The sequence below is a fragment of the Hippocampus comes genome, unplaced genomic scaffold (genome assembly GCF_001891065.2).
Source record: "Hippocampus comes isolate QL1 unplaced genomic scaffold, H_comes_QL1_v1.1 scaffold146, whole genome shotgun sequence".
Taxonomy (NCBI): domain Eukaryota; kingdom Metazoa; phylum Chordata; class Actinopteri; order Syngnathiformes; family Syngnathidae; genus Hippocampus; species Hippocampus comes.
In genome coordinates this window covers 614,662-633,967 of record NW_017806156.1, presented here as the reverse complement: position 1 = coordinate 633,967, position 19,306 = coordinate 614,662, and the positions used below count along the sequence as shown (strand labels likewise).

Below are 19,306 nucleotides of genomic sequence, written 5' to 3'. Positions count from 1 at the left end.
CCGGTACCAAATGCCCTGCGGACCGGTACCGGTCAGCGGACCGGCAGTTGGGGACCCCTGTTGTAAATGATCTCCTCGTAGCATCTGATTCCGGTTTAGTCTCCATCCTCATCCTCTTAGACTTGAACGCCGCCTTTGACACAATCTCTCACCCTATCCTCCTCAATAGATTCTCCTCCATTGGTCTCTCCCATACTCCCCTCAGTTGGTTCCACTCCTACCTCACCGGCCGCACTCAGTTTGTCCAGCTCAAATCCTTCACCTCAAAGCCCTCCCCAGTCACCACAGGTGTACCCCAGGGATCTGTCCTAGGTCCCCTTCTCTTCATCACCTACCTCCTGCCTCTTGGTCATATCCTCCGCAAATTTAATATCCACTTCCACCGCTTTGCTGAAACCTTCCACTCACATATCAACACCATCACCCGCACTGCCTATTTCCACCTCCGCAACGTTACCAGACTTCGCCCTTCCCTCACCCCCCGCACCACTGCTATTCTTGTCCACAGTCTTGTCACATCCCGCCTTGATTACTGCAACGCTCTCCTCTTCGGCCTACCTCAAAAGTCCCTCCATAAAATCCAGCTGGTCCAAAACGCCTCTGCTCGCATCATTACAAAAACATCTTCCCAGCAGCACATCACCCCCGTTCTCCAACAGCTCCACTGGCTTCCTGTTCAACATCGCATCAATTACAAACTGCTGCTATATACATATATGGCCATCCACAACCTGGCCCCTCCTTACCTGTCCGACCTTCTCCAGGTGCATATCCCCAATCGCTCCCTCAGATCCTCGTCCTCCCTCCACCTGTCAGTGCCCCCTGCCCGCCTGAGCACCATAGGAGCGAGAGCCTTCAGTCGCGCTGCTCCAAAGCTTTGGAACAATCTACCTCCGGACCTCCAAAACTGCACATCTCTCTCCACTTTCAAGTCCCGTCTAAAAACACACCTGTTCAGGATTGCCTACAACACATAGCTCTTCCATTCCCTATGTTTTTATGATTTTATGTCCTGTTTTTTATATAATATCTCGCTTACAAATTTTTACATTGTATTTTCTTATTGTCTGTACAGTGTCCTTGGGTGGCATGAAAGGCGCTTTTAAATAAAATGCATTATTATTATTATTATTATTGTAATTATCTGAAATGCCACAATAAGTGGTTCTGATGGGCACTTTATCCTATTTTGCTGGTCCGTACTCGGTCTGTGACCTGGGCACCCTGCCATCATCGTCCCTCCATCATTATTCCTAAAATAATCGTCCTGCGTCCCGCTCGGTCCTCGCATTTTTAAAGCATCCCCTCACCCCACAAAAAACCGACAATGCATGACATTGTGGCAGAGAGGCTAATGGCATAGGTATCATAATTCATCAACATTATTTAAAGCACATTAGCTGGCTAAGTTCCTTTTCACACCCACCTACCTTAATGGCACCCACTTCTGGGTTTAGAGTTTAATGAACTGCTCGTCCCCCAAATAACTATGTCTTACTCCGAAGAAGCCCGGGATATCCCAGAATAACCTGGATATTGTAAACAGAAGACGAGACGCTCAGTTGCGCGGGGACAAGGCTCTGTATCGGCTCCTCAACACCCAACGGAACATCTCCCTTCGACATGACAGAGAAACATTCTGTAGCAATCAGGTGTCAGCCATTGAGGCAGCTCCCCAAAACAACAATCTGTGGCAGCTCTTCAAACCTCCTCCGCAAAGGGAAAGCTGGCCCCCGCCAGCCCCGATTCTTAGTCAAGGACAGGGCTGGCAACATTTTTTCAACCAAAACTGAGTGCATCAGTCGTTGAGAGGAGCACTTTAGTGAGCTCCAAAATCATCCTCCTGTCCCTGAAGACCCAACCTTCACCACATACTTCACCACTAATCCAGACTGTGCCATCACCCCGTATCACCATCGAAAGTCAAAGTAGCCTTGACAAAGCTCAGAAATTATGCCCCAGGTCTATGCGCACAGAGCAGCAGAGATGCCGAAAGCTGGTGGCAACCATATCATCCTGTGGCTCACACAGATCATCAACCACGTGTGGGTCATGGAGTAATTGCCTGATGACTGGAGGCGGGGCATCATACTTCACATCTGGAAGCACAAGGGAGACCAACTGACCTGCAGCAACCATAGAGGCGTCACGCTCCTCTCCATCTCCGGTAAACTTTTCACCCTCATTCTACTCACTCGAGCTCTACCTGCAACCAGAAACAGACGCTGCCAGCAAGCCGAATTCATGCCCAACCGTTCCACCATCGACCACATCTGTGCTCTCCGACTCCTAATAGAAAAGGCTCGGACTTCAGAAAGGACTGGCACTTTTTCATTGCTTTTATTGACCTCAAAGCTGATTTTGACACAGTGGATCATGGGTCCCTCTGGAACATCATTCGGGCCACTCCACAGAAAAAGATGGTCGCTGGTGGTGGTTTTTCTGGTTCCGGGCCAGCGTGACTCACAAAGGCCAGCAAGGGTGATGTTATACCTGTAGAGTTCATGTAAGAGTAGTGTTGGATAGCCAGGGCGCAGGAGTGTCTGGATGTTCCAACAGGCAATGTGGGTTTTATAGTGGAGGTCCAAATGTCGTTGGTCAGGTGCAGGCAGAGTTCTGTTATCAGGAAGGTCCGTCCGGTTAAATCCGGTTGCTTTAGTCGGTTTCGCAATTATTTTTTTTCACCATGCTGGGTAGTTGGCCGAGTGGCAGCCGATGGGGCTGCCATCTTACAGCACACTGACGGGCTGCGAAGCCCTGACATAAGTCAGGGGCGGAACTGCTCATTTGAGCCATCCTAGTGTCATACGCCCTGCAGGGTGACAGGCTCCCGATGCACCGAGCCCGGCCAGGCACTAGCTAGGTTTAAGCTGTCACACCTTGACAAGGTTACACAGTTCCTGTTCCTGGTGGGGTGAGGCCCCCAGGGCAGTGAGAGAATTAACTGAAAAAATAAAATTCTCCACAAAGTTAGAAAGTTGCTGCTCAAATGATGTCATTGATTTGCAAAACTGCTCTGCAAAGAAAAATATATATTTTGAGCCTTGGAGGTGTAATATTGAAGTTTTTGCAGATCAAAATGTTCTAGTCCCTGACTGCAATTCCTGAAGTATGATCTGAAAGTCTTCAGTCAATATACACGATTAAAGATCCTATTTTTCATTTCCCTTTTAAAGTAAACATATAGCAAAATAATCAGGGGCACATATAAAAGTGGTGGTATGGTTCTGAAATTAGCAAAAGAGGTTGTCAACTTTTTCCGGATCCACCAACCTCTTGGATGAATTTCAAGACTTGGAGCACATCTGGGCAAGGTTTAGCTTTAATATTTGTGAATATGTCATTTAATGTGATTGAACAAACATTTGTCTTTTTTTAGGTTACAGTTTTTAGTTCTTAATTACAACATAATTATAACATGGCTACACCATCCAGTTTATTAAAACAATACAATACACTGTTTTATAAATGTGCGTAAAAAGCACAACAGACTTCCACAATATTCAATTTCCAGTGTACATGCACACCGGCGCACGACTTATGTGCTCCGCCGACTATAATTGAGCACCATCATTTTTCATCATTACTTAGAGCAGTGTTTTTCAACCTTTTTCAAGCCAGGGCACGTTTTTTACATTGGAAAAATTTTGTGGCACACCACTAACCAAAAATGTGATAAAATGACACTCTGAACAGTGGATTTAATTAAAATATAATTTCTCAGTTTATTTATACTCAATCAGTGTGAAACCTGGGGCTGTTTAGATCAGGGTTCTTTGAACTTTTTTTCATTGAAAAAAATCTCGCGGCACACCACTAGCTGAAAATGTGACCCCCACTCCCCTCGCTTATTTTACCAACTAACGTGTTATATTGTTACTATAACCGTTTTTAACACTGAAGAATGACGTTATAACAGCTTGAATTGGAATCTAATGAACACAAAGAAAACAGTATTTTATCATCTTTCATATTGTTTCACCGTCATCCTGCATTCGTGCGTCACAAATTCGCGTCTCTCGTCGTAACACAAGGCAATTGGCTAGCTGTTGCTGCTCTCTAGCGGTATGGGAGGGTACTACATGATTACTTTCTGGGCGAAAGACCGCACAGGCATACAAATTGGATATTTTCCCGTGGCACACCTGACAATGTCTCGCGGCACACTGGTGTGCCGCGGCACACCGGTTGAAAAACACTGACTTAGAGGATTTTAGTGAAAACCACACAATTTTATTTTTTGCCAACAGGAAATGGCGTTGACAAAAAAAGTGGGCTACAAGTGCCGCATAGCCACAGTTCTCTTCCTCCTCTTGGCTAGCATTGCTGGGCTCATCGCTGTTGCTGTTATCCAGCACAATTGGAGGTCCATGGAGTATACCTTAGAGGTGAGTGTGTGTAAACTAGCACGTATAAACTCGGCTACCAAAGATGTGCTGCAAGGGAGATCACTAAATGTAGAACTTTGAGGGCTCTATTTTCATACATGGCGCATGTGGATATGTGCTTGTAATTTTTGTGCAGGTGCAAGCCTCGATGCATCTTTTAGGGAAAGTGTTTCATTGCTCTGCGCCATAGTAGCCATTCAGCAGTACCAGGGGTGGGTCATTTGACACAACGGCATATCTGACAATTTGTTGGTAGAAAGTAGTCGAAACCTGCTTGAGCCACACCAGTTTTGGCACAGGTCGTCTAATACGATTTTGGGAAATTTGATCAGGGCACAAGCAGACAGATTTATGAGCATCAAACCCTCTGAATTGTTGTAGAAGTGAACACAGTATTATAATTATCATCTTAATGGTTGTATTTTAAAAATCAACCGATTGTCTGCAGCAGAGCGGAGTTTAGGGTAGGCTGGGGCCAAATACGGAGATGAACGAGTGAGATGGAAGGCCGTCTCAAAGTGTCCACTTTGCAGTACTTAATTTCCCTGGCTAACTTTACATCATCCATCCATGGAGGTCTGCTTGCAATTCCTCATGAATGTGCGTTGCATGCTTCATAATGCTGCTGCTCTTGGGCAAATAAAATGTTTATTTTACCATGTCAGCTGTGTTCATACCCACAATGGTGCAGACAACCCTTTGATAGTGCCGGCTTATGCTATATGTATAACAGAATATTCTGAGATAGATTTCTTCTGGACGTGACTATATATAAACATGCTTAAGTTTGGGATTTCTGGGGAACATGTGCAGGGAATTTATTAAGCATTTCTTCCTTTGTGGCACAAGATATTTGAAATATAAGTTCTGATACCCCGCTCCTGTCATATATTAAGATTCCGGACCAGTCCGGAACAGGAACGGACCTCACAAATTCAGACCAAGAGAAGATCGAATACAAAAATGGTTTATTTACCAAATAAGGTCACAAGACCCACCAAGTACAACATTTAAACACTGGTAACAAAATATCCAGGATAAGAATAAGACATGACAACTTGGACATGAGACGTGAGCAAGGCGACTATTTGGACAACAGACTTGAAGAGTACCTTATAACAGGCAAGACTTGATGCCATGATGGGAAACAGGTGCGGAATGGGAGAGGATGACTGTCCAGTGTCACCTGCTGGTGACAGACAGAACAGTCATGACCTCATATTAGTATTTCAAAAACTTGACATTTTTTCCCATGACTTAAGATGGTATTGCCAAAGTGTGAAATCAATCCATGAATCCTGTAGGGTGGGGGTCGGCAACACGTGGCTCCCGAGCCGCATGCGGCTCTTTACCGCCGCCTAGTGGTTCCCTGGAGCTTTTTAAAATGTTTGAAAATGGAAAAAGATGGGGGAGTGAAAATATATTTTTTGTTTGAATATGGTTTCTGGAGGAGGACAAACATTCTTAGCATTTTACAATGCTGTAAAAATATATCAAATAAATATTACATTTCAACATTTCTGTCAACGAAGATTTGCATCATAGCATACGACGCTCGTTTATATAAGCAGAGCGGGGTGCCAGGCAGGTGGCTGTTTTAAGAAGAAACGGCGTTTCATGTCCAATTCACCGAGGGAACTGGCAAAGAATGGACCGAGAGAAGCATTTTAAAATGATACACGTCAGCTACGAAAGTTAACACGCCGCAAAAGTGCGTCCCATACCTCGTTCATCTTAGCCGTCGTTATGGCTGTTGCTCATTATGGCATGCGTGTGTAAGTGCGTGCATTTGCGTGCGTGTGCGGTCACGGGTCGATCACGGGAGGCTGGTTGATCGAAAAATGAGGTTTGGTCAAAAAAGGTTGGGCCCCCCTGCTCTACAGGATGCAGTGCAAGAGGAATAAAAACGTTTAATCGGAAAGGCTCATTGTATATTTGTAGCCAACTTAGTCATTTTGATAGTAGGCTGATATAGCTAATATAGATACATACAGCGTGTGTTGCCTTCTTTCTGAGGCTTTTAATTTGTTGCGGCTCCAGACACATTTGCTTTTAATTTTTTTTGTTCCAATATGGCTCTTTCAACATTTTGGGTTGCCGACCCCTGCTCTCGGCAAGGTTGTAAGTGTATGACCTTTGTAAATTTGCAAAAATGGGCCAAAAATGTACATTTAAAAATTCATAACTTATCTCCTGTTCATTTTAGACGATGGCTGCAATGGACTTTTTTGTTTGTCTCAGGGTGCTACCCGTGTCTGCCAATGTTCATGGGCCTAGGTCAAATGTACCGGGATTGGTTTTTATTTTTCCACTCTAGGTGGCACTGCAGAGCCATTTTGTTATCATCGTTTATGAGAACTTTAAAATATCAAAATTTTCACCACGGCCGAAAAAAATAAATACTACTACTACCACAGTGCTAAACTCTGCTTGCCGTGCTGTGACTGGCTGCTTGAAGCCCACAAAGGTTGATGACCTATACCTACTAAGTGGGATTGCTCCACCAAGCATCTGGAGGACAGTTGCCTCCCAGAAAGAAAAGCTGAGACAAGAAACTGCCACTTGCCACCAACTCTACAATCAAGAGCCAAAGCAAAGGTTAAAATCAAGGCATAGCTTCCTGCACTCTGGACAGAAATCCGGACAAGCAGCGTGTCGCTCTGTGGACAGAACATCTTATCCAAGCCCCACACACAGTGTCTTTTACCAGGCCATGCGAATCTCTTCCATCTGGTGCCAGTGAAGCATGGCCACTCTGGTCTTGCCGTAACCGCTTGAGAACTGCTGTCGGCCGATGCAAAACAAATCTGATAAAGTGGGGGTTTAATGAGATTGGCGACATTTCTTGTCTGTGTGGAGAGGGTCAGACCATCCAACATCTCCTTGTCTGCCCACTCCTCCCGACATCTTGCACCCAAGACGACCTAGCTGATCTCACCCTGAATGCCAGACAATGCATCCAACAATGGACTGGAATCATCTGATGATACGAAGTGACTCGAGAAGAAGAAGACTTTAATAATAACAATACAGTGGTACCTCTACTTACAAACGTCTCTTCATATGAAATTTTCAAGTTACGAAACGCCTCAACAGGAAAATATTGCCTCTTGTTCTGAAAGAAATTTCAAGATACAAACGGTAAAAATACAGGATAGGCTGCTCCTCACAACTCAGAGTTTCCTGAACGCAACATACTTATAGCTGCTTTGCCGATGGCTATTACCGAGCATCATTATGGCATCCCATTGGCTAAGAGGGACTTCTACCGAATATGCCTTGGTGTGTAGATAGATAGGTGTCGATGCAGCGTCCTCGTCATTGGCCCCTCGGGCCATTAGGAGCTCCGATAGTTTTATGTAAATGTGAATTACCCAGAAAAAGTTTTCATTAGTAGGGCAATCGCTCACTATGCTGTTTGCCTTGGACATTTTCGAATGATTGTTAAAAGCCAATAAAAGCAAATGTCCTTGGATCAGTTCTTCATAAAACGACAGACAAAAACCACTTTTGAGAGAGAACATGAACTAAAGAGGGCAAAAAAAAAAATTACGAGGATGCAGTTTAAAGTTAAATGACCATCATTTTTATTCTTTACCGGTACTCTATTCTTTGTTTTTTATATTATGCAAAACTCTCATTTATTGTGCAATAACCGAATTGTAACATGTACTTGTTACATATTTTGAGGCATTTTTATGCCTAAGAACAGGGGTGGCCAACCAGTCAGAGAGTAAGAGCCAATTTTTTTCCTGTGTGACTGCAAAGAGTCACATCATACACGTTGGCACACGTAAACATCAATGCATCCCTTACACACACACACACACACACACACACACACACACACACACACACACACACACACACACACACACGCACACACTTCTGCTCAGCCACATTTATTGTAAATGTCACATACCAACATGATAATGGCAGAAATTGACCCCGACAGCACAAAGACCAAAGGCCAGTCATTTTCAACAATGAATATTGTGTGCACTGTCTCACAAACACAAACTCTCAGTTCAACCAAGGTCCACAAACAAAAATATAACAATATTTTTGTCTTACTATGCATGCTGCTTAGCGCGTTAGTGCAGGGACTTCTGGCATTCCTTCTCTTGAACAATCTTCGTCAAATCTGGTTTGTATTCTGTTGTTGCCACTCAAAGCAGGCATTGTCTGCATGCGAGCTGCAGCGGTTTCTTTCTACTTGGGTCAGCGTGCCACAGTGGGCAAACTTTTTTAATACAAGATCGACTTTTGAAGTGACCAACCTCCCGCTATCGACCTGATTGCTCACGTGCAAGCATTTCCACACGCTCATGCATGTGGGCGCCCAACCATGCACACGTGCGCAAATACACGCACGCCAGAATGAGGAACAGCTGGAACGTCACCGAACATGAACAAAATCGAAACACACATACACACGAAGCCCCACCAATTCCTCCTCCCAACCCTCGCACTCGACTTGGGACCAGTCCGCTGGCACCCGTCAATCGCGATCGACGTATTGGGCGCCCCCGCCTTAAAATCTGAGGTAATTCGCTGACTAGCTTCGCGCTTAGTGTTTAACGGCGTTGTTTGCGCATGAGCGGTGATTCAATTGTCATCTGACTGGTTGCCCTGTATGTCAATCAAGTAACGGGATTGACATCGTAAATTCTGCCGTATTTAGCGCTGTTTGATTGGCAGCGCTACCTACAAGGCGTTTTCGCCTCTTGTCATGTCATTGAACCAGCCAAAGAGCCGCATGCGGCTCGTGAGCCGCAGGTTGGCCATCCCTGCTTGAGAAAACATTTATGTCTGAATTTTGGGGGGGCTTGGAACAGATTAGGGCATTTACATAGAAAACGCATCTCTACTTACAATTTTGTAGTAAAGAAATTTCTTCCAGAACGAATTAATTTCATAAGTAGAGGTACCACTGTAATAATAATAATAATAATAATAATAATAATAATAATAATAATAATAATTGGGCGGCCCGGTTGACCAGTGGTTAGCGCGTCCTCCTCACAGTGCAGAGGTACTGGTTTCAATTCCAGCTCCGGCCTCCCTGTGTGGAGTTTGCATGTTCTCCCCGGGCCTGCGTAGGTTTTCTCCATTTACCACGGTTTTCTCCCATGTTCCAAAAAACATGCATGGCAGGCTGATTGAACACTCTAAATTGTCCCGAGTGTGAGCGTGTATGGTTGTTCGTCTGTATGTGCCCTGCGATTGGCTGGCAACCGGTTCTGGATGTCCCCTGCCTACTGCCTGAAGACGGCTGGGATGGGGTTCAGCATCCCCCGCGACAGTTGTGAGGATTAAGCAGATCGGAAAATGAATGAATGAATGAATAATAATAAGAAGAAGAAGAAGAAGAAGAAATAGAATTTCCCAAAAAGACATTAGGGACCTTGCAGCGATAAGTGCTCGGGACCTAATAATCATAATAACAATCATAATCAATATTTCTACAAAAACAACAATGGCCAAGAAGCGGTCGCTGGAGCCAACCAGTCTACCACTGTTCCACCTTATTCAAGTTGCATTATTTTAATGATGTTACTTGGATAACTTCACTAACTCATTTTTTAACAGATGACTACTAAATTGATTGGAATACATTTTTAAAGTAACCCTCCCAACCCTGTGCATAATTTCTGTTACTACAGTATGGCATAGTAATTGACTCGGGATCATCTCGGTCCAACATCTATTTGTACGAGTGGCTGGGGGAGAAGGAAAATGAAACAGGAGTTGTGATGGAGAAATTGAACTGCAACGTTTCTGGTGAGTCCAACTTACATTTTAATCTTATAGACTCTGGAATTTATATATAACCTCATTCTAGGTGTTCCAATCTCTGAATTGAAAATTGACCCGAAGAAAGATGCACAGACATGGGAAGGCTTCAAAAAATGCATGAAAAATGTCTTGGCAGCCATTCCTGTTGAAAAGCACAAAACAACGCCTCTCTTCTTGGGAGCTACTGCTGGAATGAGACTCTTACAGTGAGTATACGAGGTATCATTTTAGAGTACCGTAACTCATTTCCTGTTCATTTTAGACAAACATCTTGGTGCAGGTAAAAATGGGTATATCCACGTCAGCAGCGTGCCGTCAGGGACATCAAAGCCTTCTCTGCAGGCCCAAACATCATCAGAAGTACAGACCTACATTTACAACTTAAATGAAGTGATAGTCATTTATTTCCAACAGTCTTTTGTTTGTATTTCATAGCATGCATCCGAGCAGTGCGGTCTGTGGTTGGTTGTGTTTTCTTTTTCTTTTGTCCAATCAGATTTCAGTTACATTAGGATGCCATGCACATACTTCATCCAATGATTTCAAAACCTCAGGTGCGCACACACACACACACACACACACACACACACACACACACACACACACACACATGAACCATTCAAACTGATGGTTCTTTCTTTTAGCCAATCAAATTGTAGATTCACCTCCTGAATGGCATCTTTGCTGCCTCCATCCTCTCATTGGTTCAGCTACGATCGCTTCTTTTAGCTTGATGTACATCAAAGCTTAATTTACGATGGAGAATAATATCAGACCATGATTAAAAATTCACTTTCAAGATGCACTTTTCAAGAAAACCTGAACTTGATGAGTCAAGGTCAACCAGCACTACCTTGGGGAGTGGCTTATTTCAATTCAGAATTTTTTGGCGGGGCACTTTCAGAGTCGTTATGTATGGAACAGTTAGCATACACAAACAGGCGCGAGCATGCGCATTCGCATCTGTGGTGACTATGATGTGATTCCATCCATCCACAGGGATGCAATTTTTCCGCTTTTTGGCAGAATTCCGCTTTTTTCCAGTCAAAATGGACCTTCTTGATATTGTTCCAAATCCGTTGAGATTTTTTTTGGGAGGTGGTAGGGTCTGGTGTTATTTCTGGGCTGCCGGACTTACTTGTCTTCGGCAGACTCGGGACTCGTCATGATTACAAATACAGTTTGCCATCATCCATTTTGAATACTGTTTTTTCTCGCGAAGCGTGAGTTTGTTGTTACTTCGTATATGGTCAAAAACCAATGTCTTACTCGTTGTGATTAGTCGCTATATCGGCAAATGCAGAATCACAACCAATTCGTGTTTGCCTTCCTAAACCCTTTTTCCGCGAATTCTGGTTTTGCATGAGGGATGTAGTGTATTGAAATTACTCATGTATGTAATGTAGTCTGTGTTAAACAAATGACGAATGTTATCGAGACTCGTGACGAAGCTAACATGCGTCAGATAGATGCGGATCTGAAAAACAAGTTTCGATGGGACTGGTTGGATACAAAGCTGACGGTGTTCCCAGTGGGAACCACTAAAGAGGACCGACCCATTGTCTGTGCTTGTGTCGGATTTCGTGAAAAACCTCGATGTCGCTGGTAAAGCTCTGTGTACAGTGTGTGACGATGTCATTCTATACGGAAAATGCTTTCATAACCCAAATATAGTAAACAGTTTGGGACTTCACTATCACTGTATGAGGTAAGAATCAACAGCTTTTTATTACATTTACACAACATTTTATGAATACAAGTAATGAACAAATCTTCAGTGATAATTTTACGGTTTAACCCCAGCGAGTCCCAGGGACTCGCAGGGACTCGCTGATCAGAAATATATGAGTCCCATTATGCATTTAGAGAGTCCCACATTTCGATTTCTGAAATGGTCTACTTATTCAATTGCATATGATAATAAGACAAACAATGACAATATACATTGCTAATAGGTTAATTTCTTATAAAAAAAATGCTGCAAAAAATTAAATAATTCAGGCGTACAAGATTTGCTGAGAAATAGGTTGTTATTTCATCCCATGGTTCAGTCTTTGAGTTCATAAATTCTCCTCTCTTTACTCCTCTTCCAATGATGCCAGGCTTTCTCAAAGTCGACTTATTATCACAAAAAACTATCCAAATTTAGCTGCTTCCTCTGTGATATCTCCGCAATAAACGTTCGCAAAACTTGTTTTAACGTTACACAACTTGGCAATCGTCTGCTCTCCACGAGGTGAAGGCTGATCTCGCCAATCTCGTCTCGTGAGAACGGAAATCTTGTCACGCAAGATCAAAACAACAATAGCGGCGATTGTCAAACTGTGATCGTTGCGGGAAAAATAGATGTACCGTAGCAGGCCTGAGGATTTTGGAAATTCACGGGAACCGTTTTTTTTGGTTCCGTCGGATTACCCAATAGGAAACCACGGTAATTTTGGGTTCCGTAAACGTTCATCATGGGAACCCATTTTTCTATTTTGACTGATATTCATCATCAAGAATTCTGATACTCAAAAGTATAATGTTTCAAGGGTAAAAGTTTGAAAATTACGCATTAACAATGATCATTACATCAGCAGCTGTGTACTCCAAGTTTATTCAACAAAATAACTACATCGAAATATGTTGTACTCATATGGCATCATCAATACAGCATACCACAAAATCTGAGTATTTTTTCCCAGTCTAACACTGCAAAGATTAATTTACTGGTAATCATTAATACAGCTAAGTATTGATGTGACAACCTCTTCCCAAGACGATGCATGTGTATCAATTTGACGAAAGAATCTACCACACGTCATCGTTAGTTCTACCGACAGTTAACATTAGCATTACTACACCTTGTGACGAATGTTTTATTCATAAAGTTACCACGCTACAACCAGTAAATTATAGAATTACCAATACTGTTTCATCATATTTTTCATAGAGATTAGCCTGTAGATCTAATGACCAACTTGCCTCGGAATCGTGCCTCCCGTCGTAACTCGCTCTCGTGTTCTGTGCATACATCACAGGTGAGTTTTGTGATACGCCCTTCGGATGATTCATACGGAAAATCAGACTGGCATTCCCATTTCTTAATTAGTAGACCTTTGTGTGTTTTTTTTTTGCCGCCATCTCAAACTGTCATCCACGCGATTCCTCAGTTTGCGGACGAAAATAGCAACCCGCATGCGCACATAACATCATCTGTTCACCCCCCTCCCCCAACACTGAAAACAAAACGAAAATAAATTAGAAGAAACACACTCACACACCACACCACAAACACACGTACAGGCACAGTGAAATCGCGTTGATCACACAGGAGAGATTCAATCGCGTACAGTCAACTCGTGTGCAGTGACTTTTATGGGAAACGATTTTTCTGCACCGTCAAAATGATGCCACGGAAACGACAAGCTACCGGTAACGATTGTTACCGAAAAACCCCCAGGCCTGCCGTAGTTTTTTTTTTTTTGTTGTTTTGACTGCGAATTTTCCTTGCGTCCCAAAAACGCACATCATTTTAAATATGGCAGGGAATGTGTTTCCTTTTTTAGTTTTGATTTTGAGCAGCAAATTTGAAGTTACATGTTGGTGCTCACCAGGAATGAATCAGCAAAATTGCACAAAGGCCTATGTAAAATTTTCACTTGCAAGAATAGTGAACAATCTTGGAATTTTTTTCTGTGAAAGTTTCAAGTAGTGTGTACATTGAAAACACTTCATCTTGAGCATGTTTAGTATAAAGTGCCAATTTTGTAAGCAAATAGGGAATGATATTTCAACAAAAATGTTAAAATTTTGTTGATAAAATTAATGGTTTTAAGGCTTTAAAATCTCTGAAAACCATTAGCTTCAGGGGGCTTTGCTCCCTGGGCCCCCATCCGGGGCGTTGCCTGCGGCCCCAGACCCCTGGCTGATTTTCAGATTTTTTCATCACGAGCCACTCTCATCCCTGCCTCCATTATCTGAACCTCTTTTATCCTCATAAGGGTCGCTGGCATGCTGGATCTTATCGTAGTTGTCCTCAGGCTGGGGTACACCCTGAACTGGTTGACAACCAATTGCAGATGATGTGATTTATTTCTTTCAAGTTTTTATTTTTTTATATTGCATTTTATATGTTTTATTTATTTATTTTTATTGGTTTTTTTTTTTGTTGTTTTTTTTTTAGTTTAAAGTTTTTATATTGACATAAAAATGATTGTGAACGAAGATATTGCAGTGTACATGTTTGGAGTTGTTGAGGTGATGTATTGGAAGATAATGGTAACTGTCCGTAAATCTGCAAAGTTGTTTTTCATAACAGTTTCATAACACGCTCTGCAGTGTGAATGCAGTCATATTTATATATATGTAACTCCTATTCAGCTATGCACGGCGTCTAAGTTCACCTGCTTACACTCTATACCAGGGGTGGCCAACCCGCGGCTCGTGAGCCGCATGCGGCTCTTTGGCCGGCTCAATGCGGCTCCCGGGCTTTCAAATGAAAAGCGTTGAAAACGCCTCGGCAGTGGCGCTGCCATTCAAACAACGGTGTTAAATACAGAGAACTTACTACGTCAGCCTATCATCAAGCCCGTTACTTGATTGACATACAGGGCAACCAATCAGATAACAACTGAATCACCGCTCATGCGCAAACCACAGTGCTTTGCGCTTATGATTGACATACAGGGCAACCAATCAGATGACAACTGAATCACCTCTCATGCGCAAACAATGGTGCTCAGCGCTAAACGCTAAGCTAGTCAGCGAATTACCTCAGATTTTAAGGCAGGTTTGTACAATACGTCAATCGCGATCGACCCGGAGCCAGCGGACTAGTCCCAAGTCACGTGCGAACGTTGGGAGGAGGAAATAGGGCCGAAAAAAACTTTGTGTGTCTGTGTGTTTCAATTCCGTTCATGTTCGGTGACGTTCCGGCTGTCGTTCGGCGTGCGTGCTTGCGTATGCGCACGTGTGTTCCGGCTGTCGTTCGGCGTGCGTGCTTGCGTATGTGCACGTGTGTGCGTGCGTGCATCTGTATATGCTTGCACGTGCGCGATCGGTCGGTTTCGGGAAGTTCGTAGCTTCAAAAGTCGATGTTCGGTCAAATATGTAGCAAGATGACCCAAGTCGTAAGTAACTTGCAGTAACACTGGAGATCGTGTGTGTGTGTGTGTGTGTGTGTGTGTGTGTGTGTGTGTGTGTGTGTGTGTGTGTGTGTGATGTGGCTCTTTGCAGTAACGCAGTAAAGAAACTGGCTCTTAGTCTCTGACTGGTTGGCCATCCCTGCTCTATACCCTTCAAAATAAGCTTAAAGTCTACCAGGTGAATAGAATGCGTGACCGGCGAATCGCCCCGGAAAGGGAGTAAGCAGAAAAATAAACATTAGCGATGAGCAATACGTAAAGGACTGATTTATTCAACTAATGAGTAACTAAAAACACGCCCACTCTAACATCCTTTACCAGGTGGTCAATTATCACCACCTGTGCTATTGCCCTTGACAGTCCGGCAGAATTTCCCAAGATGTTGAAGTGACTTCACTGAGTTGAATATGAAGTCAAACCTAGTTAGGTGCCTGGCTGAACCACATCCAATATGGCTGCCCCATCGATGTGCAAACATGTTGTGGCCATATTGGATGTGGCAGGTTACTGTTGTGAACATGTGTTGGAGCCACTCGAAGCCGCACAAGGAATGATATGTCCTTTTATGGTTACTCCATACAAGGAATGACATATCCTTTTATGGTTACTCCATTTGAAAGTTATTGGCTGAGGGCAGTGAATGAGGATGGTGGACTTCACCACCCTAAGTGCCTCAGACTTCCTGTCTGACTCAACATCACTTTGAGATTGTAGAAGTACAAGATACATGCATACAAGGCTAGCAAAAACATATTTTTTAAAGTTTAATTCATTTCAAATATGGAGACTTTATGTTACTTAAATGACTGGCATAAAGAGCGTACTCTTTCAAAGTACATTGAAGTTATTCATATTGAATACACATTTGACAGTTTTTCAAGCGAAGTCAATTATATTTTCATAGCCCTTTATCCTAAAATAGTCTCAAAGGGCCTCACAATTGATAAAGATTTGCGATACCCTCTGACCTAATCCTTCAACCGGAAAGAGTTTTGTCCAAACCCCATTTGGCGGGGAAAAAATAAGACCTTGAGAGGGGGCCACAGATGTCATTCCAGAATGACAATTCTACAATCAATGCTGAGTGGGCAACAACACCACACAATATTGTGCTAGAGCAAGAGAATGTAAACTAAAACTGCATGAAAGTCCATTTCATCAGAAGCACAGCAGATAAGAGCTGACAAGACCTGCAAAGTGGTACTAAGTCAAGACTCAAGTGTTATGGTTTTTTTTTTCTCCAAGATGGCACCTGAGTAGGCAGCTGTTGACAAGTGCACTTCAAGCGCCTTGCTTTTTTTTTTGTTTGTTTGTTTTTGTGTTTTGTTTTGTCACATGGGGTGTGTTGTTATGTCGTGTGGACCTGATGTGGATTGTTTTCAGCATTTTTTTGGCCACGACATTCGTCAAAGCAGAAGAATCTGTGCGTGGTGGTTGCGCCTTCTCGGTAGCACGCGTGTACCAGCACTGATTTTGATTGGGAGGAATGTCGGTGCCATTTGACTGCCGGTGCTGGACAGCCCTGGGGCGCTTGTTTTTTTTTTTTTGCGCGTGTAATGGGCAGAATTTTTCACAGCGCTGTTTTGTTCAGCGGAAAAGTCGGTGCTGTTGAACAGTCTGGGGATGGATTAATGGATGGCTTGTGGAGCCGACGATGAGAAGAAAGGAGTGTCAGCGCACAGCGCAGATGCGTATGTGGAACTATGAGTTGCCGCTCGGAATTGAAGCGGATTTACACGGGACAGGAGATGTGAGACAATCTCTTTTTTCGTCAATGGACGCTACAGCTTCTTGTTTGCTTTCAAACTTAGCTTGTAGCAGACGTGTGCACATTTTCAGCATGACGTCTTTGATCCACTGGCGAAAGGACACTGAATCGCTCCTCTTTCATCCGTAACTGCTTCAAACAACAAAGTGTATGCAGAAAAAGTGGTTAAGATTGCATGATTGTCTGTGTCTTATGTGTTGTGTTGTATTACATTGTCATTTTGCAGGTACCCACAGCAGCTCCTCTCTTTCGTGTGGTTGAGAGGAAAGAAATCTGTGCTGTATGTTGCACATAGAGCACATTTTACAATAAAGTTGGCTTGACTTGACATATGAAGTACCGATAAGTTGCATGAACCATTAATGTCATCTGTGAAAACCGAGGCCTCATTTGTCATTGGTCACAAGTTTTTTTTTTTCATGTGTTTTTTTTTTTGGGGGGGGGAGACACACGCTCCGAATCAGGACTTCATTTGGCATGCCCACTTTTCTTGAGACACACTTTGAAGACACGTCTCACAACATCATTCGCATCATGACATGACATGGGATGTTTTTTGGAGGGGGTGGGGGGGAGTTTGATTAGTCACAACATAGGCATGACATTGGACAGAAATGCTAATTCGTGGCCAGGATCTAAGTTGTGGGTTAAATTCTCATGAACAAATTTTATATCTGGGTGAGCAAATGGCACACTCTTTTTCTGTACAAAGCCTTGTGTCCTGAAAGGCAAGTGTCTTTTAGTCATTTGTTCTTGTCAATAGCCTGCAGTGGCAGGTTTTACAGAACGTCTTTGCTTTTTCCCTTGTCTGTAGCCCAGGACCTTGACTGTGACCTTTTGTCAAATGAGCTCACTATTTGATGTCCCAACTGTCCAGTAGGGAGCTAAAAAAGTTGTATTTATTGGCAACAATTTTGCATTTTATTTCCACAATTAAAAAAAAAAGGCCATGTTGTCATGTTTTGGTTTGTGACCAACAGGTGGCACTGTAGGGCTCTACCTGCAGCTGCACACTTGTTGGTCGTTATGTGATTATTGCTGTAAAAGGACTCCCGGCTGGACCACTCGGTGTCAGGTCATTGTTTGTTTGTTGTAGCTGTCATGTTTGTCTGTCATGTTCTTGGTCATGTTCTCGATCATGTTTTGGTGACTGTGAGTTTTTAGCTACAGCCTGGATTTTGTTTGATACGTTGGATTAGTTTTGTGTTCAGGACTTTGTTTTGGATTTAGTTTTCTGTGTTTTTATCAATACAATTCTTCACGTACAACCTGCTCCTCCCTCCTTCCTCCTGCTTTTTGGGGTTCACCACCACCTCGCAACGTGACACATGTGCCCCTTCTTAACTTTGAACAGCTGCCCCTTCAAAAGGTCTCTGCATGCCCCTGCATGTTAGGACCACTGATTCAAATCCAAATCAGTTTATTATGCTCCATTAGAAATGTGCATTTCTTGTAGGATTAATGACCATTTTTCATTGTGTTTTGAAAAATGTTGGAATAACTTTTTTTCTTTATTTCCCATTTATATTTGGTGTAACATTTGTCACTATTTGATTACTTTTTTCTGTGCTTTGTTGTAAGAGAGAAAGATATGCAGCGGGCTAGCGAAATCCTGAATAGTCTGGAAGTATATCTCCAATCTCTGCCCTTTGACTTCCAAAATGCATCCATCATTACTGGTCAGGAGGAAGGACTGTACGGCTGGATTACTGTCAACTATTTGATGGGAAACTTTCTTGAGGTAAAACAAACCAAGCATGACATTAACTCTAAAGTGTGTCTCACTAATTTTCTAAAATAATGAAATGTCACTGACAGTAAAGGCTAGCCAAGGCCACATTTTTTTGTGGCAGTCAGGTTGTAAGCACATACAGTATGCATGACAATGTTAATACATAGTACGTCTGACCATTTGCAAATACTGTACATGTTTTTTGTATTACTTAATGAAGTGAACGAAGTTGCCTTGGTGCTGATCATCATCAATTTCGTAAATTGGCTCAAACTGGAATACACAGTTATTAATCCATGTCAGCTCATATTGCTCTGTATTTATCAGGACAGTGGTACCTCTACTTACGAATTTCATTGCTCAGAGATGAAAGTCCTCCGGATTTTCCCGGAATTCCGGGTTTTTCAAATTTTTATGAAAATTTCTCTGGAGAATTGAGGAAAATTTGCATAAACTTAATCCGGATATTAGTTGACAACATTGAACGAAG

The 19,306-nt window shown here is 42.9% G+C and overlaps 1 protein-coding gene across 5 annotated transcripts in view; it reads left to right on the top strand.

The window, feature by feature from the left end:
- The window catches only part of entpd3 (ectonucleoside triphosphate diphosphohydrolase 3), a 48,393-nt gene that overhangs the window by 15,175 nt on the left and 13,912 nt on the right, over nt 1-19,306 (top strand). For 4 of the 5 annotated variants that reach the window (XM_019895082.1, XM_019895083.1, XM_019895081.1 and 1 more), the window contains 4 exons: nt 4,251-4,388; nt 10,055-10,172; nt 10,234-10,393; nt 18,666-18,825. In XM_019895082.1, the coding sequence (XP_019750641.1) occupies nt 4,254-4,388; nt 10,055-10,172; nt 10,234-10,393; nt 18,666-18,825 (573 nt within the window). In that variant the 5' untranslated portion in view covers nt 4,251-4,253. The remainder of the gene's footprint in view (nt 1-4,250; nt 4,389-10,054; nt 10,173-10,233; nt 10,394-18,665; nt 18,826-19,306) is intronic. The other variant, XM_019895085.1, reaches the window with a different exon arrangement.